Source organism: Coffea arabica, chromosome 10c, assembly GCF_036785885.1.
Source record: "Coffea arabica cultivar ET-39 chromosome 10c, Coffea Arabica ET-39 HiFi, whole genome shotgun sequence".
NCBI lineage: Eukaryota > Viridiplantae > Streptophyta > Magnoliopsida > Gentianales > Rubiaceae > Coffea > Coffea arabica.
The window spans coordinates 13098284-13120192 of NC_092329.1; the positions used below are offsets into that span (position 1 = coordinate 13098284).

Below are 21909 nucleotides of genomic sequence, written 5' to 3' on the forward strand. Positions count from 1 at the left end.
AAACATTGAATAAGAATTCTTCTTCCTAAACTTTGTTCTTGTTCTTATTTGTCTTGTTTAGTTACAAGTTTGTTTCATATTTAGATGCTTTTAATTGATAGATGTCGAGATTGTATAATAAAAAATGCCTACTTGAAAAAAATATGAATTTTGTAAATAGTGGTGAGCAGGGTAGAATCCATAGAGATTGGAGAGAATTAGTTTTTTCTACAATTCAAGGTATGGGGGATTTTTATAAAATGAAAATAATAACAATAAAAAAAACTAAAATAACAATGTGCTAAAATTGAATCAAAATAATTTCGAAAATGGTTCACTTAATTGGTCATCGATGCAATGATAATTTGGTCTATTAACTAATAAATAAGTTATAACTGTCAAACAAGCGATAACAGTCAATTTCTTCTTACTGTATTGGTGATTAAAGTACGGCCATTAACCACTATCCTAATGAAGAAATAACCCTAAGTACGATCTTAGAATTCAATTTCCTAATTGCCTTAAGAATTAGAGAAATCCTGTTCTAACCAAATAACGCGCTATGAGGGTTATTTTAAATTAATCCATATATTCTCCTGACACAAATTCAATCATACCAGTTACCACTAATTTAAAGCAATCAAATAATTATGAATTTAACTGCTTTAATTGATTTTAGGTTATTAGATCAATTTAAATATCGGACCAAAATATTCAAATAATATAAAAATCATAAAAAATTAAATCAGAAAACATACGAATACAAGTAAATAATTAATTTGATCTCACAATTTTAGATAAACCAAATCTTCCATTGTTTTTTGACTAGAAAGGGAAGTTTAGTTCATCGTCATGGAAAAAAACCACGCGCAAAATATTTGGGGGCTATCCAAGTGTTTGGGAGAATGCGATTCTCCAAAAATGCGATGAAAAAGAAAAGGAAAGATGCATGTTTGTTTCTTGTGAAAAAGAAGAAAAACTACCTACTATTAGGCTCGTTCCGAGAAAAAAGAAAAGATAAAGCAAACGATAATGCCTTTCTGCTCTTGTTTCCTATTACTACTAAACTACTTCTTCCAATTTCTAGTTTATGAATTCATCAACAATGGAACACTTTTTGATCATGTGCAAAACAAAGCCAAGGCCTCAGTTCTATGCTGGGATACTCGTTTGAGGATAGCCATAGAAACTGTAGGGGCGCTTTCATATTTGCATTCTGTTGCTTCTCCTCCTATTGTTGATCTAGACATGAAGTCGGTCAACATACTCCTAGATGATAAATACACAGCGAAAGTGTCAGACTTTGGAACATCAAGATTGGTACCCATGATTTAATGTGAGATACCAATGATGGTGCAAGGAACAATTGGCTACTTAGACCCTGAGTACCTGCAGACTAGTCAATTAACTGAGAAGAGTGATGTCTATAGCTTTGAGGTTGTTCTTGTGGAGCTATTGACAGGAGAGAAGGTATTGTGCTTTGATAGATCTGCAAGAGAGAGAAGTCTGGCAAGTTATTTCTTTCTTCAATAAAAGATAACCATTTGTTTGAAGTTCTGGATGATAATATCGACACTGAAAGAAATGCTAAGCCACTGAAAGAAGTTGCTATGCTAGCTAAAAGGTGCTTAAATGTCAAGGGGGAAGATAGGCCAACCATGAAAGAAGTAGCATTGGAATTAGAAGAAATGAGTCTATCAACGAGGCATTCGAGGGTTCTGTTGAATTCAAAGCCTAAATTGTAGACTTTTTCAAGTCACAATTGTTGAATTTGTGGCATCAATTTCTATTCCACATCGGTAGAGTTGAGAGCTTGGGTAAGGGCTTGAGAGTTATTTATAACTCTCAAGCAAATCAATTCAATTACACCAAACACCAACAAAAGAATTACACCAAAAAGGATTTTGTAATTCTTTTGTAATTCTTTCTTCTCCCAAATTTATAAAAGCGGGTAGCTTGAGTAGTGCTCGGAGATTAGGCAAAATTTGCCGAACTCCGTTATCAATTTTTCGGATGCGTTCTTTTCTTATATCTTTTATTTATTCCTCACTTATTTAGTAGTTTCTTTTCAATTGAAATATAGTATTCAATATATTTGTCTATATTTGTCGGGTATATTTGTAATGTTTTATACGATTCATTTGAGTGTATTTTCTTATTCGTGTGTATGTAATAGTTATGTATACACGAGTGTTATTCTTGATTTTGATGATCACAAAGCACTTTGAAATGTTTATCTAATTCTCTTCAAATATAAGTGTTTTGCTTTTAAGAGAATCAGATACAAAGGTGTCAAGGAAAGAAAATCAACCAAAAGAAGAAGCAAAAACAGGGCACTCATGTCGGACGTCCTAAAGGAAGCTGTCGGACGTCCGAAAGAATGAAGAACATCAAGAAGGAAACTCTGTCGGACGCTCGTAAGGAAGCATCGGACGTCCGGGAGGATCGGACGCACGCTTCGGACGCACATCGATCGCATTAGACGTCCGAGAAATTCTGCAAAGTTTTGATGACTCTCTGACGACGTTCGGAAGTAGATGCTGTCGGACGATAATATCCCATCGGACGTCCGAACGACAACTTGGCTGATTTTCGGATGATGGGATCGTGCGGTGATTCATCTGTCGGATGTCCGATGGCCCCAACGGCTAGCTGACTCTTCATCTGCCTACTATCCGTTGGAAGCATTATTGAAGCCCATTTTTGGTTCCCTTTAAATACAAACCATTCTGAACCAGTGAGTGACTTTTGCACACTTTGTTTACAAGATCTCAAGAGATATTTTAGCTAGAAAATAGTCTCCAAAGCTAGATTTGTTCTCCAAGTGGTGTGAATTTCTTGTGAGCATTTCTCTTGTGGTTGAAAGTTTCATTAGTGTAGCTTTGTTGAGGGTTATTTGAGTGATTGTAAAACTTCTTAGCTTGATTAAGTGAGGCTTAGGGCAAGGAGGAAGTGCTCCCTCCATTGTACATCTAGTTGATCATCTTTCATCAAAGAGAAGTTGCTCAACCTAGTGATTGGTCTTCAAGTTTGAGGAAAGCTTGGTAGACAATCGGTTTGATATTCTATCTTATTTTTTTTGTTTAATAAAATTCTCATTGCTTATCTATACTTGTTTTTCTAATCAACATTGCTCTCTTCTTCTGATCTACTTGGTTGATCATTACTAGAAAAGAAGGTAAATTTTTATTAAAGAAAAAGTGCATAAATTTGATTAAGATTTTAATCAACCTAATTCACCCCCCTCTTAGGTTGTCTTTGGGCCTTACAATTGGTATCAGAGCTTGGTCTCCTAGAGATTAAGTTCAAGCGGCTTGGAGTAAAGATGACAACCAATCATGCCATGTTTGTTGAGGGACAATCGGTCACTAGGCCTTCCATATTTACTGGTTCCAATTATGTTAGTTGGAAAGAAAGGATGATTATCTTTTTGCAATCTATTGATATTGAGCTATGGTTTATTATGAGTGAAGGACCGCATGAACCTAACTTTCTTGATGCAGATACAGGTTTGCTTCGCCCAAAAACGAGAGCTGAAATAAATGCTCAAGATAGGACTAATCTCACATTGAATGCCAAAATCATGAATGTTCTTTATAGTGCCCTAGATTCAAATGAATCAATTAGAGTAAAAGGCTGTAAATCGGCCAAAGAAATGTAGGATAAGCTAAGAGAAATCCATGAGGGTGGTGACAGCGTGAGAGAACAGAAAAAGGCTATCTTGGTCACAAAGTATGAATCATTTAAAATTGAACCTCTTGAGGATATTGACAAAATGTATTGCAGGTTCAATGACTTGATCAAAGATCTCGAGGTGTTGGGCAAAGAGTACACCTTGGGAGAGAAGAACAGGAAAATTCTCAATGCATTAGGCAAAGAATGGGAAAATAAAGTGACGGCAATAGAGGAGGCTAAGGATTTAAATTCTGTACCTATTGAATCTCTCATTAACTCACTAACCTCTTATGAGTTGAAATTGAAATCTAAAGTGCAGGAGGAAGAGGATGCTAGAGCAAAGAGAAACATTGCTCTAAAGACTACTCAAGGTGAAGATGATCCAGCTCACTTGGATGATGAAGACTCGGATGGTGATGCTAATGATTTTGCTCTCATCACAAGAGGTTTCAAGAGAATCTTGAATAAAAGAAAGTTTAGAAGGGGGGAACCTAGCAATCAATTCCAAAATTATTCATCAAATGCAAGGAACAAAGGAAAACAAGAATTCAACAAGAAGCAAGTGGACAAATGCTATGAATGTGGACAGCCTGGATACTATGCAAACGAATGCCCCATGAAGAAAATGAAAGATGGGAAAGCTGATCGAAAGCCAAGATTCGACAACTTCCAGATTACTTGGAATGAATGCAACTCCGAAGGGGAAGTTGAAGAAGAGGAAGAATCAGCTCAAATGGCCTTCATGGCTATTGGAGATAATGAGGTAACTTCCATACACTCTCAATCTGAAAGTGATGATGAAGAAGATGATGATCTTGAATCCTTTGTTGAAAAACTGCATAATGCCTTGAAGGAATCTTATGATAAAAACAAGCAGCTAAAACAGAAAATTGCTTTTCTCATTCATGAAAATGCAAGTCTTCTTCAACAAAATAAACAACTAAAGACTGACAATGAATGTCTTGTAAGAGCCGGATTTGATGTTCAAAATGAACTTGATAGAAAGACAAGTGTTTGTAAAATGCTAAAGGAAAGACATGGAGATTTGAATAAAAGGATGGACAAACTGGATGAGACCTTAAAAGCTAGAAAACAAGACTATCTCAAAAGGACCATGTCAACCACCTGTCTTACTAATCAGAAAAGAACATTAACACACATAAAAAATGCACATGGTTTCACAACACATAGAAGGAGTGGATTGAGATTTATCAAACCATTACATGTTAAAAACTCTTCCATTATGTGTAATTTTTGCTGTCAAAAAGGACATTTAAAAGGAGATTGTTATGTGAAAAGAAATCTGAACAGAGGAATGAGATGCATGTGGTTAGTTAGTCACAATGCTAACTATTGAGAACCCAAAAATATCAATGATGCTTTAAAGGATGAAAACTAGATTTTGGCAATGCAAGAGGAACTTAATCAATTTGAGAGAAATAAGGTTTGGACACTTGTTGATAGATCTCAAAATCAACCTATCATTGGAATGAAGTGGATATCTAGAAATAAGTTGGATGATATAGGTGTAGTTGTAAGAAATAAAGCCAGATTAGTTGCTAAAGGATGTGCACAAGAAGAAGGAATTGATTTTGATGAAACATTTGCTCCCGTAACTAGATTAGAATCGATTAGAATGCTTCTTGCTTTTGCTTGCTTCAAAGGTTTCAAATTGTTTCAAATGGATGTTAAAAGTGCCTTCTTAAATTGTTTTATTGATCAAGAAGTATATGTGGATCAACCCCCCGGTTTTGAAAATACAAAATTTACAAGTCATGTGCTTAAACTATCAAAAGCATTATATGGTTTAAAACAGGCTCCAAGAGATTGGTATGAAAGATTGAGTGGTTTCTTGATTGAAAATGGTTTCAAAAGAGGTATTGTGGACACCACACTTTTTATTAAACAAGTGTTGAATGATCTTCTTATTGTGCAAATATATGTAAATGATATTATTTTTTGTGCTACTAATGAGTATCTATGCAAGGATTTTTCCACCATTATGCAAAGTGAATTTGAAATGAGTATGATGGGAGAGTTAAAATTCTTTCTTGGACTTCAAATATATCAAGCCCTAGAGGAAATTTTTATAAATCAAGCAAAATACACCATGGAATTGCTAAAAAGGTTTGGCATGGAGGACTCAAAGCAAGTTGGAACTCCAATGTGCACTTCTACAAAACTTGACAAAGATGAAGAAGGTAATCATGTGGATGAAAAGCACTATAGAGGTATGATTGGAAGCCTACTCTATTTAACCGCAAGTAGACCCGATATTATGTTTGCTGTTTGCTTGTGTGCTAGATTTCAATCTTGTCCAAAAGAATCACATTTGAACACAGTTAAAAGGATTTTTAGGTATTTGAAAGATACATTAAACTATGGTCTTTGGTATGCTAGATCTTGTGAATTTGCTCTATATGGATATTCGGATACGAATTTTGGTGGTTGTCGTGTCAAATAGAAAAAGTACTAGTGGAACTTGTCACTTTCTTGGTAATTGCTTAGTTTCTTGGTTTAGCAAAAAATAAAATGCAATCTCTTTGTCCACAACCGAAGCGGAATATATTGCCGCTAGTGCATGTTGTGCTCAACTTTTATGGATGAAGCATACCTTGAATGATTTTGGATTGTTATATGATTTCATGCCTATATTCTGTGATAATACCAGTGCTATAAATTTAACCAAAAATCCAATTCAACATTTTAGGACAAAACATATAGACATAAAGCATCACTTTATTCGCGATCTTGTTCAAAAAATGTGAAGTTTGTGTGAATTATGTTTGCTCTAAAGATCAAATTGCTGATATTTTTACAAAAGTTTTGCCATTGGATCAATTCATTCATCTAAAATCAAAATTAGGGATAATAAAAAAAAATCATCTTAAAAATTTTTTTCTGTTCAAAGCTTTCGGACGTCCTAAAGCAGATGAACGGACGTCCGATGATGTTCTTCAGCTATTTTTTCAGAAAACATCTGTGCGGACAAAACCGTCGGACGCACGACTACGTTCGGCCGTCCGACAGTGCAACGGTTCCCTTTTTAAAGTGATTTCCCTCCTCATTTGTTCAGAACTCTCCTCTTCTCTTCTCACTCGGACGGAAACCTCTATCTTTCTCACACTCAATTCGTATTTTTCTGAAGCACTCATTTCAAAATTGACTCAACCAAAAACTTCTCCTGATCATTGCGAGTTCAATTTTCGGATCTTTTCACCAAATCTCATCACATTTCGAAAGATCCAAATTTCCCTCAAACCCTACTTTCTCATAACCGCTCTGCTCAATCATCTTCAAAGGTTCTTTAACCCAAAATTCTTGTGTGAGTTACTCCCATACCACTGTGTGCATCATTCGCATCATACTTCTCATACATTTCATACAATGGTGAATCTAAGAGGAGGAAAAGTCCCTGCCGGACGCAAGCACACACTCAGGGATGAAGATGTGGATTCTCCTAGGGTCATAAGATCATCCAAACGCTTCAAAAGAGGAGCAGTAAAGACTCAAACTTCCCAGCCTTCCGCTCAGTCTGAATCCGGACAAGGAACTTCATCTCAACAGCCTTCCCAATCAACCACCGTCTCCCCATTCTTTGATGCTGCTGCCAAAGAAAAACATTCCTTGATAACCCAGAAAGGTTTTATTCCTCAACGAACCATAAATCTTTCTGAATTCCGTAAGATTGGTTTAGAGTCAATTCTTAATCTCTTTGAATTCCAGAAATGGTCACATATCATTTCCATGCCTAACGTTTATTACCCTGAAATGCTATATCAATTCTTTGCCAATCTTAGGAAAGGCACAGACCACACTGAAATTATGTCCAGGGTAAATGGAGTAGACTTAGTGTTTGATCCTGAGATTGTGAATTCTATTTTAAATACTGCTATTGAACGTGGATGCAAAAGTAAAATTACAAATTTCTTTTCTTATGAAGAGCATCCCACTGCTGATAATCACTTTGATGGTGCTAAAATGCTGTCCTATTTTAAAAAGAAGTTTTCTGCCCCTGCTGATGCAAAACTAAATGACCTTACTCCTGTGAATCTCATTACTTTCTCAATCATTTCAAATTTGCTTGTGCCTACGGATGGTCATAGGACAGATGCAAATAAAATGGAGCTGTATCTTTTTTATTGTTTTCGAGAAAAAATTCGCATTGATTTTGGCTTTGTCATGTGCAAGTTTTTACTACGCTATGCCACTGATTCTCGTAGAAAACTGTCCTATGAAAAATTTCTTCTGAAAATTTTTGAGTTTTACAAAGTACCCATCCTTGGTGTTTGTCCCAAAGAAATGTCTTCTTCTGCCTTTACTAAGGCTTATTTTGAGCGCAAAAATCTTGTCTTTGTGGATAATTTGTGGGCGTATAAGGGGGCCACTTCTAATGAACCTAGATCTAAGACTGCACATGATCCACTTCACACTCTATCCTAGGAAGACTGCCACTAAGGCATCTTTTTCTTCAAATTCTGAGGTGGTTGAGCTCCTTCGAGACCTTAAGCAACATGTTCTGCTTCTTGAACATGGTCTCATGCTCACCATGTCATCCCAGCAACAAGCTGACTTCTTAGATAAAAAGAGTCTTCTTTTTCCCCTACCTGTGGTTGAGGAAGTCCCTCCTGGCAAGGAGCCACGCTCCAATGATCTAAGTTCATCAGCCCCTGTTCGCTCTATGAGTCCTGCTCCTATCGACCTCACCTCTACTCCCGTGGCACCACATGATCCTTTCACATCTGATAAAGGCAAGAAATCAGTTGGTGAAGTTGCTGAAGATGATGAGGACACTGAGGAGGAGGATCTCTCTCAGTATCAGCTTACTCGAAGGACGCCTGGATCCTCTTAACTTATCATTTAGGATCACTAGTCCTATTAGGATCATTTGCATTATGTTTGACTGTTTTTATTTGCTGAATGTTAGATAGTTGTCTTGAACTCTTTTTATCTATTGAATTCTGGTGCTTGATGTCATTTGGTGTTTTGTAATGTCCAAAACTGGACATATGTTTGTAATGTTTGCGAATGGTTGAATCTTTACATTTACTTGGTTGAATGGTTGGAAATATGGATGTAATGCTCGTAAGATCATTTTGCTATGAATGGTTGGATATATGGTCGAATCTTTGTTACTAGTTCTCCAAATGTATCTTTACATTTTGAATTTTGTGATGACAAAAAGGGGGAGAGATGGTGTAGATATGAAAACGGACAATATGGATAATAAGTAGCCAAGTGAGGGGGAGTTTTTTAAGTTTTTGTTCCAAATCTGTGTAGTAGCCAAGTGAGGGAGAGTTTTTAAGCTTTTGTTCTACGATTGACTAAGAAAGGGGGAGCCTATTTGTAATCATCAAATTTCATTTCAAACCATTGTTTTGTCATCATCAAAAAGGGGGAAAATGTTATTCTTGATTTTGATGATCACAAAGTATTTTGAAATGTTTTTCTAATTCTCTTCAAATATAAGTGTTTTGCTTTTAAGAGAATCAGGTACAAAGGTGTCAAGGAAAGAAAATCAACCAAAAGAAGAAGCAAAAACAGGGCACTCATGTCGGACGTCCTAAAGGAAGCTGTCGGACGTCCGAAAGAATGAAGAACATCAAGAAGGAAACTCTGTCGGACGCTCGTAAGGAAGCATCGAACGTCCGGGAGGATCGGACGCACGCTTCGGACGCACATCGATCGCATCGGACGTCCGAACGACAACTTGGCTGATTTTCGGACGATGGGATCGGACGGTGATTCATCTGTCGGACGTCCGACGGCCCTAACGGCTAGCTGACTCTTCATCTGCTTACTATCCGTTGGAAGCATTATTGAACCCCATTTTTGGTCCCCTTTAAATATAAACGATTCTGAACCAGTGAGTGACTTTTGCACACTTTGTTTACAAGATCTCAAGAGATATTTTAGCTAGAAAATAGTTTCCAAATCTAGATTTGTTCTCAAAGTGGTGTGAATTTCTTGTGAGCATTTCACTTGTGATTGAAAGTTTCATTAGTGTAGCTTTGTTGAGGGTTATCTGAGTGATTGTAAAACTTCTTAGCTTGACTAAGTGAGGCTTAGGGTAAGGAGGAAGTGCTCTCTCCATTGTACATCTAGTTGATCATCTTTCATCAAGAGAAGTTGATCAACCTAGTGATTGGTCTTCAAGTTTGAGGAAAACTTGGTAGACAATCGGTTTGATATTCTATCTTATTTTTTTTGTTTAATAAAATTTTCATTACTTATCTATACTTGTTTTTCTAATCAAAATTGCTCTTTTCTTCTGATCTACTTGGTTGATCATTACTAGAAAAGAAGGTAAATTTTTATTAAAGAAAAAGTGCATAAATTTGATTAATATTTTAATCAACCTAATTCACCCCCCTCTTAGGTTGTCTTTGGACCTTACAACGAGTCTAGTTGTGATAATATACCGTGCACATAAATTCTGTCTAAGAGACTGGATTTTAAGTGGGACGGCTTGTGACCCCTTCAGCCTTTCTTGGAAATTTACTTGGAATGGTAATTCTATCTAAGGAGATTGTTTCGACGATCTTTCCTAGGAATTATTGAATCAGTTTAATCACTAGTTGTATTTTTTAGTGGAAAATTACCTGGTTTCCTCAACAAGTAGTATCAGAGCCAAAGGTTCGTCTTTTGGCTTGTTTGTAGTTTGTTATATTGAATACTATCATTTGAGTCTGTAATGGCATCTGACAATTCCACGTCAAGATTACATTTGGGGCATCGGCTTTCTCGTTTACATGGTCGAGGACTCCAATATCAAGTTCGAAGCTGGCGGTGGAGATATTTGATGGTATTGGCCATTTCGGCATGTGGCAAGGTGAGGTCATACTCCCCTTTCCAATAGAATCTTGACATTGCCATTGAAGAAAAGAAACCAGATGACATAAAAGAGAAGGAATGGAGTACCATAAATCGGTTGGCATGCGGAACTATTTGATCATGTTTGTCCAGAGAGCAAAAATATGCTTTCAAGAATGAGACTTCTGCATGGAAATTGTAAAGGGCATTGGAGGAGAAATTTCTGAAGAAGAGTGATCAGAATAAACTCCTAATGAAGAAAAGATTGTTCCGATTCGATTACCAACCAAATACTACTATGAATGAACACATCACTATATTTAATCAGTTAGTAGAAGACCTGTTAAATTTAGATGTGAAATTTGAAAATGAAGATGTGGCTTTAATGTTGTTGTCATCCCTTCCTGATGAATTTGAATATTTGGAAACTACGTTACTTCATGGGAAGGAGAATGTGTCTTTAGATGCTGTATGTTCTGCTTTGTATAGTCATGAATTGAGAAAGCAGGATAAAATGAAAAAGAAAGTAGCTACAGCAGATGAAGTGTTAGTGGCAAGAGATCGTTAACAAAGCCAATCAAAGGGGAGAAGAGGAAGGTCCAAATCGAAAGGCAGAGTTGCCAAAGATGAGTGTGCTTTCTGTCGTGAGAAAGGGCACTAGAAGAAAGACTGTCCAAAGTTAAAGAAAAAAGGGAAACCTCTGCAAGACGTAAATGTTGCAGAATGCAAAAATGATGCGGAATCAGATTGCTCTTTGGCTGTATCACCTTTAACATCCCATCCAAATGAGTGGATTTTGGATTCAGTTTGTACCTACCATATATCTCCCATGCGGGAGTGGTTCTTTGAATTTGAAGAACTTGATGGTGGAGTTGTGTACATGAAAAATGGCAATCCGTATAAAACATGTGGGATAGGTTCAATCAATCTGCGTAATCATGATGGATCCACTAGAATCTTGAAAGATGTTCGGTACGTGCCAAATTTGAAAAGGAATCTCATCTCCTTGGGACTCTTGGAGTCAAAAGGCCTGGAAGTGAAGATGCGAGATGGAATTCTTAAAGTAACTTTGGGAGTACTTGTGATGTTGAAAGGTGTGAGAAAGAATAATCTGTATTACTATCAAAGTAGTACAGTTGTTGGGACAGCAGCAGCAGTAACATCTTCCAGTAGCAAGAAGGATGCGGAGGCAACAAAGTCGTGGCACGTGATTGGGACATGCTGGTGAAAAATCCTTGCAAAATCTTGCCAAACAAGGATTATTAAAAGGTACGAAAGTTTGCAAATTAGAATTTTGTCAACATTGTGTTCTGGAAAAACAAAGAAGAGTGAAATTTGGCATTGGTATCTATAATACCAAAGGTATTTTGGATTATATACATTCAGATGTGTGGGGACCTGCCAAGACTCCATCCCTTGGTGGCAGGTACTATTTTATCACTTTTATTGATAATTTTTCCAAAATAGTTGGGGTATTTACTATGAAGAGCAAGGATGAAGTGCTAAGGATTTTCCTTAAATGGAAAGCTCAGGTTGAAAACCAGACGGGAAGAAAGTTTAAGATCCTCCGAACAGACAACGGTGGAGAATACAAGAGTGATTCCTACCAGAAGATATGCCAAGAATGTGGCATAGTTCGGCACTTCACAGTTAGAAAAAGACCGCAGCAGAATGGGGTGTCAGAGCATATGAACAAGACACTAGTGGAGAAAGTACGTTGCATGCTGTGTGACGCCCCCACTTCTCTCTAAGGCGAACCAAAGGATATCCGCGGGACGCCTGCCCAACTCTCGCCAGGACTCAAGCAATTCTATTCAAACTTATTACCAGTCTACACAGTACAAGTAAATAACTTAAATATAGTAAATGCGGAAGCGTTCAAACTTAACAATAGTCATCCATTATCCAACCCGCACGTCGGGTGTTCAAAGTACATCATGAATCCCAAATATACATCACGCCCCAAAAGTTACATTTCAATTCCAAAAAGTACAACCCAAAACCAAGAGCATAGCCAAAATGTAATAGAAATCCTAAATAAAAGTACATCAGGAGGGTTTTTCCAACATATCTCCGAGTTCAATCCTGTTAAGAAAAACAAATCTACAGGGTGAGCAAAACGCTCGTGAGGCCAAGAACACACATGCAAGCACGTAGTCCGGATAACAGTCCCAAATAACAGTTCAAGAGATAATTACAAGTAATTAATAAAGCCAGTGAAAGTAAACAGAAACAATTCAAGGATATAGTAGCTCTCAGGAACTAAGTTCCACTTGCTGCGTCAATGACATTCGTATACCTCCCCGCGATGATACTCCGTCAATCGGGTCGGTATTTTCAATACGTAGAACTCCACTAACTTTCCATCCGTCCACCGTACACCGCTCCAGACCCGCACGACATTTATAAGGCAATACTCCACGAGTATGCCAAGCAAGATCTCTCAATAGATCAAGCTTATCATGTGAATCTCATGTCTCACCGAGATCCCCGACCAAGCTCATGCCGGCTCGAGTTCCAAGGTCGGCCTATGAGTTTGGGCGTCCCCCATGTACATGTAAATGTCGAGAAGATTCACTCCAACGACGTATGCACTCATAGCATACCAAGTCATGTATACAAGTATTTGACAGGTTCAAACATGTAATTCAGGATATGTAAGTCTAGCAAGCCAGGCAAAGCATGAATTAATTATTTTAATTAAGTACGAGTGCGATAAAGTACACACTGGGCTCCATTTTATCAAAACCAGGTAGATTAAGCAAGACAAATATGTATCAGGTTCATAGGAGTTCAAGTAAACATGCACTTGACACTCACCAAGTAGTAAGTAGTTTCAACCGAAATTTAAGCGTTCACTGTGAGATCCTCTTGAGGGTCCTCGTATGCGCCTGAGCGAATAATAGTGAAGTATCACTCATATATGCCAATTATCAAGGAAGATTGTACACTAGTACAATCTAAGGAAATTTCATGAAAACGAACCTCAATTACTTGTAAATTGAGATTTAAATGGAGTTTCTTAAACTACACGGGTAATCGAGTTTTCATTTTGGGAAATCAAGTATAAAACGTTCAAGAAATATTGAAGGAATAAGGAGTACTTGAAAACTCCCTTCCCTTGGAATTGGGAAAAACTTCAGGTTTGATACGATATTTTAAAAAATCATATATTACATTCTACATGTCAAAAATTAAAAAACTTAGTGCCGTTGGAAACCTCTTTGAAAGTACTAAAAGTTCTTAGAATACACTTTTCTAAGATTCCAAATGAAAAACATTCAAAATGAGCTCAAAGATGCTAATTTGGTTCATAAGGCAGATTTAAGTTGGTTTTTGGCCAACTTTGAAAATTCGGCAAAATTCACTTAATTGAAACTAGCCTTTGAAATTCATAAAGGTAGTCAACCAAACAACCAAAGTTTCGAAAAATTCCAAGGTAGAACTGCCTTGAGCTTTTTGTTTTCCATTCCAAACATTTGGCCAAGGAAAAACCTCCAAACATGGTTCATTAGTGTAAACAAAGCCTAAGGAACATTCATAGTACATTTGGTAAGTGTTTAACACCCAAAAAATTCAATTGGCAAGTCTACACCAAGCCTTGCATCAAATCTGTCCAAAAGTTAGGGTTTTCAAGAGTAGGGCAGGTTCCGTATTTTGATCACAAATCACTCAACTTAACTCGAAATTGAGCATGGTTTATGGCGTTGGAAAATAAATTCATAGAGCTATAATTTCACAAGAGAAATCATTTTGAAATTCGGCACAAAACTAGCTCGAATTCGAGCCACAAGTTGCAGCCTCAGCATTTCGTTCCAGGAAAACAGAGAAACAGAACAGCCGACTTTAAATGGTTGGTTTGGCTCACATACTTGGAACCAAAACGTGCATTTTATACCGTTGGAAATCTGGGAATGTCTAGTTTCAAATGCCACTAACGGCACTCAATTTCAACGTCGGAGTATAGAGTTATGGACGAAACAAGTGAGCTGTCTGAGCATTACAGGAACAGTTTTTCAGATTTACTAGCTTCACGAAATTAATCCATTTGACCAACCAAACCTCAATATTTTTCAATGCAATTTTATACACCATCTATAAAATATATAAACATCATATACCAGCCATTAAATCCCAAAAATTTCACAGAAATAGGTACGTTCAAAACAGGGGCAGAATTGGAACTTTTTCCCTTATACACTCCTTGAAATTTATATTAGTTATGCACCATTAATCTACCATTTTGAGCACTAAACCAACATTAAATCCATCATCAACCATCACATCAGCCATCATCCAAGAGTGGGAGTTCATAGAGCCCACATTCAAAATTTTCCAACAATAACAAACCACCCACATGAATAACTAAGCACATAAGTGTCAAACAACCTCCATAAATCAAGATTAGAGTGTTGGATCATTATTTACTTTGGTTGATGAACTAGACAGAAATTTCGATCCTTAGAAGCTCCAAGAAAATCATGGAAAGCTCCTCCTTTTGAAGCTGAATGAACTCTCCAAGTGACAAGCTAGGTGGTCTTCAATTTTGGTGTGAATCTATGAAGGTTTGGTGCAAGAATTGAAGATGAAAAATGGCAACTTTTGTGTTGTATTTTACAGCTGATGGTTCGGCCAAGAGAGAGACTAGGAGAGAGTGTGTTTGATCCAAATTTGGCTTCCTAAGGAAGATACAATGTGTGGTGCAAAATCACTCCAAAGTCAACTGAGAATAGTGCGCATAGGGCACTTTGGTGCTCAATTTCTCTCGCATTTGTTTTACTAGTGCACTAAACCTCTAGTACACTTATATTCACACAAATATTATTCACTCTTAATTGTCCCAAAATAAGGGTCTAAAGTCCATCAATTAATCGCGCGCGTGAAAACGCGTATTTCCAAATTAGGCGCGATAAAGTGAAACTTTCGAGAAATTCTTATAACGATCGTACCACTAACTATCACTTGAGTACTTAAACCTAAAATTACCTATTTTAGGACCATTGTACAAGTTTCTAATTTTTCAAACTTATTGTACTCTCAATCGGTTAAAATTTTCCAAACGCGTTTTCATTTTTTCACTAAACAAGCTTTTAAGAAAATAATTTTTGAAACGAGACACTTTAAAAATATAACGAAACTATAATACCAAGTACTTAGGTCTAATAAGGTTAGAAAATATTATTCATGGCAAAAATCCAAATAAATAATTAATTTAGCCAAAAATAGGGATTTAAAAAGAATAATAATTTTTCGAGTCCTCACATCCTCTTCCCCTTAAGAAAATTTCGTTCTCGAAATTTTACCTTGATTGGCAACCAAGTTTGGATACTTCTCTCTGATCGTTTCTTCAACTTTCTATGTTACTTCCTCAACTCCGTGGTTCCTCCAAAGAATTTTTACTAGTGGTATCTGTTTGTTCCTCAATTCCTTCACCTTTCGATCCAGAAGTTTTACCGGTTTCTCCTCATAGGTCAAAGTCTCATCAATCTCAACATTTTCCGGTCGTACGACGTGAGAAGGGTTCGGATAGTATTTCTTAAGCATAGATACATGAAACACATTATGAATTCGAGATAAATTCGACGGCAATTCCAATTTGTATGCTACATTTCTCACACGCTGAATAACCTTATATGGTCCTACAAACCTTGGTTGTAACTTTTTTCCCTTTCCAGACAGCAAACTTGCTTTCAACGGTGTGATCTTGAGAAACACTAAATCTCCAACCGCGAATTCTAAGTCCTTTCTCTGATTATCGGTATAGATCTTTTGACAGCTCTGGGCAGTCTGGATTCTCTGGCGTACCAATTTTACTTTCTCATTAGTTTCTTCAATCCAAGATACTGTGGTAGGGTCTAAGATTTTTCGTTCACCTATTTCGTCCCAACAAATTAGAGACCTACATTTTCAACCATAAAGTGCCTCATATGGGGTCATCTGAATAGAAGAGTGGAAACTATTGTTGTAGGCAAATTCCACTAAAGTCAAAAAGTTACTCCAACTCTCCCCAAAATCCAGAACACAAGCTCTCAACATATCTTCAAAGGTCTGAACTGTCCTTTCAGACTGTCCATCGGTCTGGGGATGATAAGTGGTACTAAAGTTCAACTTAGTCCCCAATACCTCTTGCATCTTTTGCCAGAATCTCGAAACAAATCTCTGATCCCTGTCGGACACGATACTTACAGGTATTCCATGCAACCTAATGATCTCATCCAAATACAACTTGGCCAGATTCTCTAACGGGTATTTCATATTAATCGGTAGAAAATGGGCCGATTTGGTTAATCTATCCACTATCACTCAAATACCATCATGGTTTCTTTGTGTCCTTGGCAATCCCGATAAAAAATCCATGGTAATATTTTTCCATTTCCATTCAGGTATCTTCAAGGGTTGCAAAAGTCCCGACGGTTTCTGATGTTCGACCTTAACCTGTTGGTAAACTAAGCATGTTTGGACAAATTGGGCAATCTCCTTCTTCATGTTCTCCCACCAATACAGACTCTTTAAGTTTTGGTACATTTTATTCCCTCCTGGATATACCGTAAACTTTGATCGGTGTGCCTCTTCTAAAATTTCCTTTTTAAGCCCTTCATTCTTTTGGCACAACTATCCGATTCCGAAATCTCAATATTCCATTTGACCCCAAATTAAAATCCGTCTTGTCTCCCATTTTAACCTTTTTCATCCATTTTTGCATTTCAGTGTCCTTTTCTTGAGATTTCTTAATGCGTTCCAACAAAGTGGAATTCACTACGATATTCCCCAAAATGACCTTCCTCGGTTCCAGTCAAGAATTTCAATAACTAACTTCTTCCAACAACTGAAATTCCTTAACCATCAATCCAGCTACTTGCACTTGACGGCTCAAAGCATCGGCCACTACATTGGCTTTCCCGGGATGATATTTAATCGTACAATCATATTCCTCTAGAAATTTCATCCATCTACGTTGCCTCAAATTCAGCTCCTTTTGAGAAAACAAATACTTAAGGCTTTTGTGGTCTGTAAAAACCTCAAATGTCACTCCGTACAGATAATACCTCCATTTCTTCAAAACAAAGACCACAGCTGCTAACTCCAAATTATGAGTCGGGTAATTTCCTTCATGCGGTTTCAATTTCCTAGAGGCATATGCTATCACTCTATCATTTTGCATTAGAACACACTCCAATCCTTTCTTAGAAACATCCGTGTAAACTACAAAACTATCCTGTCCACTTGATAGAGTTAACACAGGTGCTCTTGTCAACCGTCTTTTCAACTCTTGAAAACTTCCTTCACACTTAGGACTCCATAGAAACTTTTCATTTTTCTTGGTCAATTTAGTCATGGGTCCAACAATTATCGAAAAATTTTGGATGAACCTCTAGTAATACCCTGCCAATCCTATAAAACTTCGAACTTTCGTTGGGTTTTTCGGTCTTTTTCACTTTGAAACAGCTTCAACCTTAGCTGGATCCACTTTAATCCGATCCTTAGAGATGATATGCCCTAAGAAAGTCACTTCTTTTAACTAGAATTCACACTTGCTAAATTTAGCATATAATTGATGTTCCCCCAAAGTTTGTAAAATAATTGTCAAATATTTCTCATGATCCTTCACATTCTTAAAATACACCAATATGTCATCAATAAAGTCCACTACAAATTGATCTAGATAAGGTTTAAAGACCCTATGCATTAAATTCATGAAAGCTGCAGGAACATTAGTTAACCCAAATGGCATTACTGCAAATTCAAAGTGCCCATATCTCGAGTTAAAAGTAGTTTTGGGTATGTCCTTCTCCAAAATCCTCAACTGATAATAACCATGTCTCAAATCTAAATTCGAGAATACTACAACCCCTTACAATTGGTCAAATAATTCATCAATGTGGGGTAATTGGTACTTATTCTTAATAGTGACATCATTCAAGCCTCTATAGTCTATACATAGTCTCAAACTCCCGTCTTTTTTCTTAACAAACAAAACTGGGGCTCCCCACGGAGAATCACTCTCTTTTATAAAATCCCTTTCCAGCAAGTCTTGCAGTTGCAGTTTCAACTCCTTCAATTCCGTTGGAGCCATCCGATATGGCGTCTTAGAGATATGTGTCACTCCCGGAGTTATATCAATTTTAAAAGTTAATTTCCGTTCTGGAGGTAGAGACTCTAAGTCTTCGGAAAAAACATCTGGAAAGTCTTTCACTACAGACATGTCCTCCAAATTCACCTTATCACTAGGGGTGTTGATAAGAAAAACCAAATACCTTTGAGCTCCTTTACTCAATAATTTTCTAACCCGGATCCCTGAGATAAGTGCAGACGAAGCTAATTTACCCATTACATCCAGTTTCAGGGTTGCTTCTTCTGGAATACGCAACTCTACAATTTTCGTCTTACAGTTTAACTGAGCATTATAACGGCTAACCAATCCATCCCCAAGATTACACCATATCCCTTAATCGTCAAACCTATCAAATCAGCCAATAATTTTCGTTCCCAATCCAGACTTCACAATCTCTATACACCAAGTTAGCAATTAGATTTTGATTCCCAGTAGACGTTTTAACCTCTAGATCATATGGTAATTTAATTGGTTTCAAGTCTATCCCACTCATGAAGTTAGGGTTTACAAAAGAATGTGTAGCACATTGATCAATTAAAACCCTAACGAAACGGTAAAAGATTGGGATTGTACCTTCTATCACCTCAGTCGCCTTAGGAACTTGTTGATAATCCAGTGCATAAACCCTGGCTGGTACTTTTGGTCGGCTCCCTCCGGCACTGGTTTGCTTAGAAGATGACTTTTCCGGTCTCTGGGTATCACCTCCCGTCTTCATTTTGTTTGGACAGTTCGCGAGCTGCTGCTCGGTACTACCGCAGGCCAAGCACTTCCCAGACTTCCTCCAACAGTCATTTTCAGAATGGTTGGGTTTTCCACAGTGCCCACACGTAACTTGAGGGGTCACCGCTGAACCACTAGAAAGCGCTCTCCTTGCCTGTGTCAGTCCACTACGATCTCCTCTAGATAAAGCTCCTCTCGAAGCTCCGGCAGTCCTCGGTCCTCCCGCTCCTCTTCCCATTTTGGAAGGCTGTGCACTTTTACTAGCTTGTCCAGAGGTATGGCTAGAAAAGTTTCTTTTTCTATTGTGGAAGTCCCTCACTTGCACCATTGCATTTTCTACCCTTTGAGATTTCTCTAGTGCCACAGTGAACGTAGAGATCTGGGTTGCAGCCAAGCCCTCTTGTATCTCCACATTAAGTCCCTGAACAAGCCGTCTAATCCTTTTTCGCTCATTGGTCACCAATTCGGGAGTGTATTTTGAAAGTTTAGTAAATTTTCCTTCATACTCAACTACACTAAGAGTTCCCTATTTCAACTTGATAAATTCATCCTCCCTCTTCTCTTGGATTAAGGGCGGAAGAAATTTTTCATTAAATTCCCTTGTGAAATTCTCCCAAGTCCAAGGGGTTTGAGTTCTCTCCCATTTTTCTTTTATCAGATCCCACCAAGCACGGGCTGCTCCCTCAAATTAGAAAGTAGCGAAGTTCACTCGCCTATCCTCAGTGTAGTCTAAAGTAGCGAATATATTGGTCATCCTTTTTAACCAATTCTCTGCTACCTCAGGATCAGATTCGCCAAGGAACTTATGCGGGTTAAATTTCAAGAACATCTCTAAGGCTCTATCCTCACCCCTATCCTGTTTCCCAGTTTGGTTAAGCGATCCAGAACCTTGTCTATCAACTAAGCGCTCTAGGATATCAGTCATCCTATTAATGGCAGTAATCACTTGATTACCCTCAATATTTTCCTGACCCTGGGTCGGTCCAGTTGCCGATTCCTGGCCATCCCTTTGAGGCTGGGCCTGTCTAGTCCCTCGCCCATGACCTCGACCACAGTTTCGACCACGACCTCAACCACGGCCTCGACCACCTCTTAGTCTTTCCATAACCTAGGCGTGCCTAGTGCAAGAAATAAATAAATAAATTATGCGATGCAAAGTAGAGAGCAGGAACCAATCAAGAAAACATTGAAAATAACAATAATTTATATTCATTAGCATATCAAGTTCATACAATTAGCAAGTCATGGGGTAGTCACAAAAATATAGCACACAGGTGCCACAAGAGTACTTTTAGTCACAAAAGACTAAAATAAAAGCAAGTGCTTAAAAAATAAGCCACACAGTCATGCAAAATACAATGGCCTCAACACTTAGCGTCACCCCACCTAATTCTAGCTATACTAGTCAAAAAGGTCAAAAGAGAGGTCAATCTGCCTAGACCTAGTCTGCAGTAGGACTATCAGGAGGAACCTCCTCATCCTCAGGGCTCTGAGCAACACCCATCGCCTCATCCACTAGCCTAGTGGCATCAGTTAGGATCCCGAAAGCCCTATCACGAACCTCCTCCCTCAACCTAGTAAGCTGAGCCCTAGTGCTCCGGAGCTCCTCACTAACCACAATAGATGTAGCTACCTCGTCCTCTATCACCTCTTCGAGCTCGGCGATCCTCTCTGTCGCGCCCCATTTTTTTGGAAAAATAAAATGATTGTTTTTGTGATTTTATTGGTTTGGGAAAAGTGAATTTTTTTTTTTTGATAAAAATAAAAATGGGTCTAAATGGGACTTTTGAAAATGCGACGATTTGACCCAAGAAAAATAGTTCAAAAAGGGTTTTTTATATGGAAAATGGAGTCGCCACTTGGTATAGAGTTAGGGTGTACCAAGTCACCCAAAAAGTGAATTTTTTTAAGGAAAAAAGTAAGAAACCCTTTTGAACGACTCCTAGTCCACGCAAACAAAGAAAAAGGTTCGGGAGTCACATTTGACGAAGGGGAAGGCAAGGATAAAAATCCAAGGCACCCCTTCGACCTAGCCAAGGCTAGTTGCGTGATTTAACCCTTATTTTCCTAATTTTTTTCTACCCAAAGTATGTATTTGCAATTTGGACAAAGACTAATGAATGAGAAATGCAATCCTAAATCTAAGAAATGTCTCTTATGAGGCTCGTGGTCCCATTCATATGAATTGTGAAGGCCAATAAGAAGTACCTCATAGAAAACCATGAATGATGCAAATGAGGACTCAAAATAAGAGTGTAAGGGTGCAAAGTGTAGAAAAGTACATGTTGTGCAATTTGAAAGTGTTTGTGTGCAAATGAATGAAAATATAAATGCTCGTGTGCAAGTGAACAAAAATAGCAAATATATATAAGTAAAAAGATAGGTGCAATGTGTGAGGTGAAAAATAAAGAAGTGAAAGAAGTGTGTGAATATGGCATGTGAATTAAAATATATAATTAGATGGGAAAAATAAGAGAAAATGATATGAAAATGCATGAATTTAGAGGAATGCATTAGGTCGGGTACGGGAATGACCTCTAGTTTTATGATTTTAATTTTCCCTTTGACTAGAAGGTAAAACTAGCGTGCTAAGGCTATTTTGAAACCAC

The 21909-nt window shown here is 37.7% G+C and overlaps 1 protein-coding gene across 1 annotated transcript; it reads left to right on the forward strand.

The window, feature by feature from the left end:
• Nucleotides 1-1329: 1329 nt before the first annotated feature.
• On the forward strand, nt 1330-1724 carry LOC140015794 (putative wall-associated receptor kinase-like 16). The gene is made up of 2 exons (XM_072068615.1): nt 1330-1492; nt 1534-1724. The coding sequence occupies exons 1-2, from the start codon at nt 1330-1332 to the stop codon at nt 1722-1724; spliced, it is 354 nt and encodes a 117-aa protein (XP_071924716.1).
• The last annotated feature ends 20185 nt before the right edge of the window (nt 1725-21909 follow it).

What these genes read in the sequence shown, in the direction of transcription:
- LOC140015794 (XM_072068615.1), top strand. Translation starts at nt 1,330, where the DNA reads ATGGTGCAAGGAACAATTGGCTACTTAGACCCTGAGTACCTGCAGACT. An exon ending in AAGAGAGAGAAGTCTGGCAA is followed by an intron (nt 1,493 to 1,533) that starts GTTATTTCTTTC and finishes ATTTGTTTGAAG; the next exon opens with TTCTGGATGATAATATCGAC.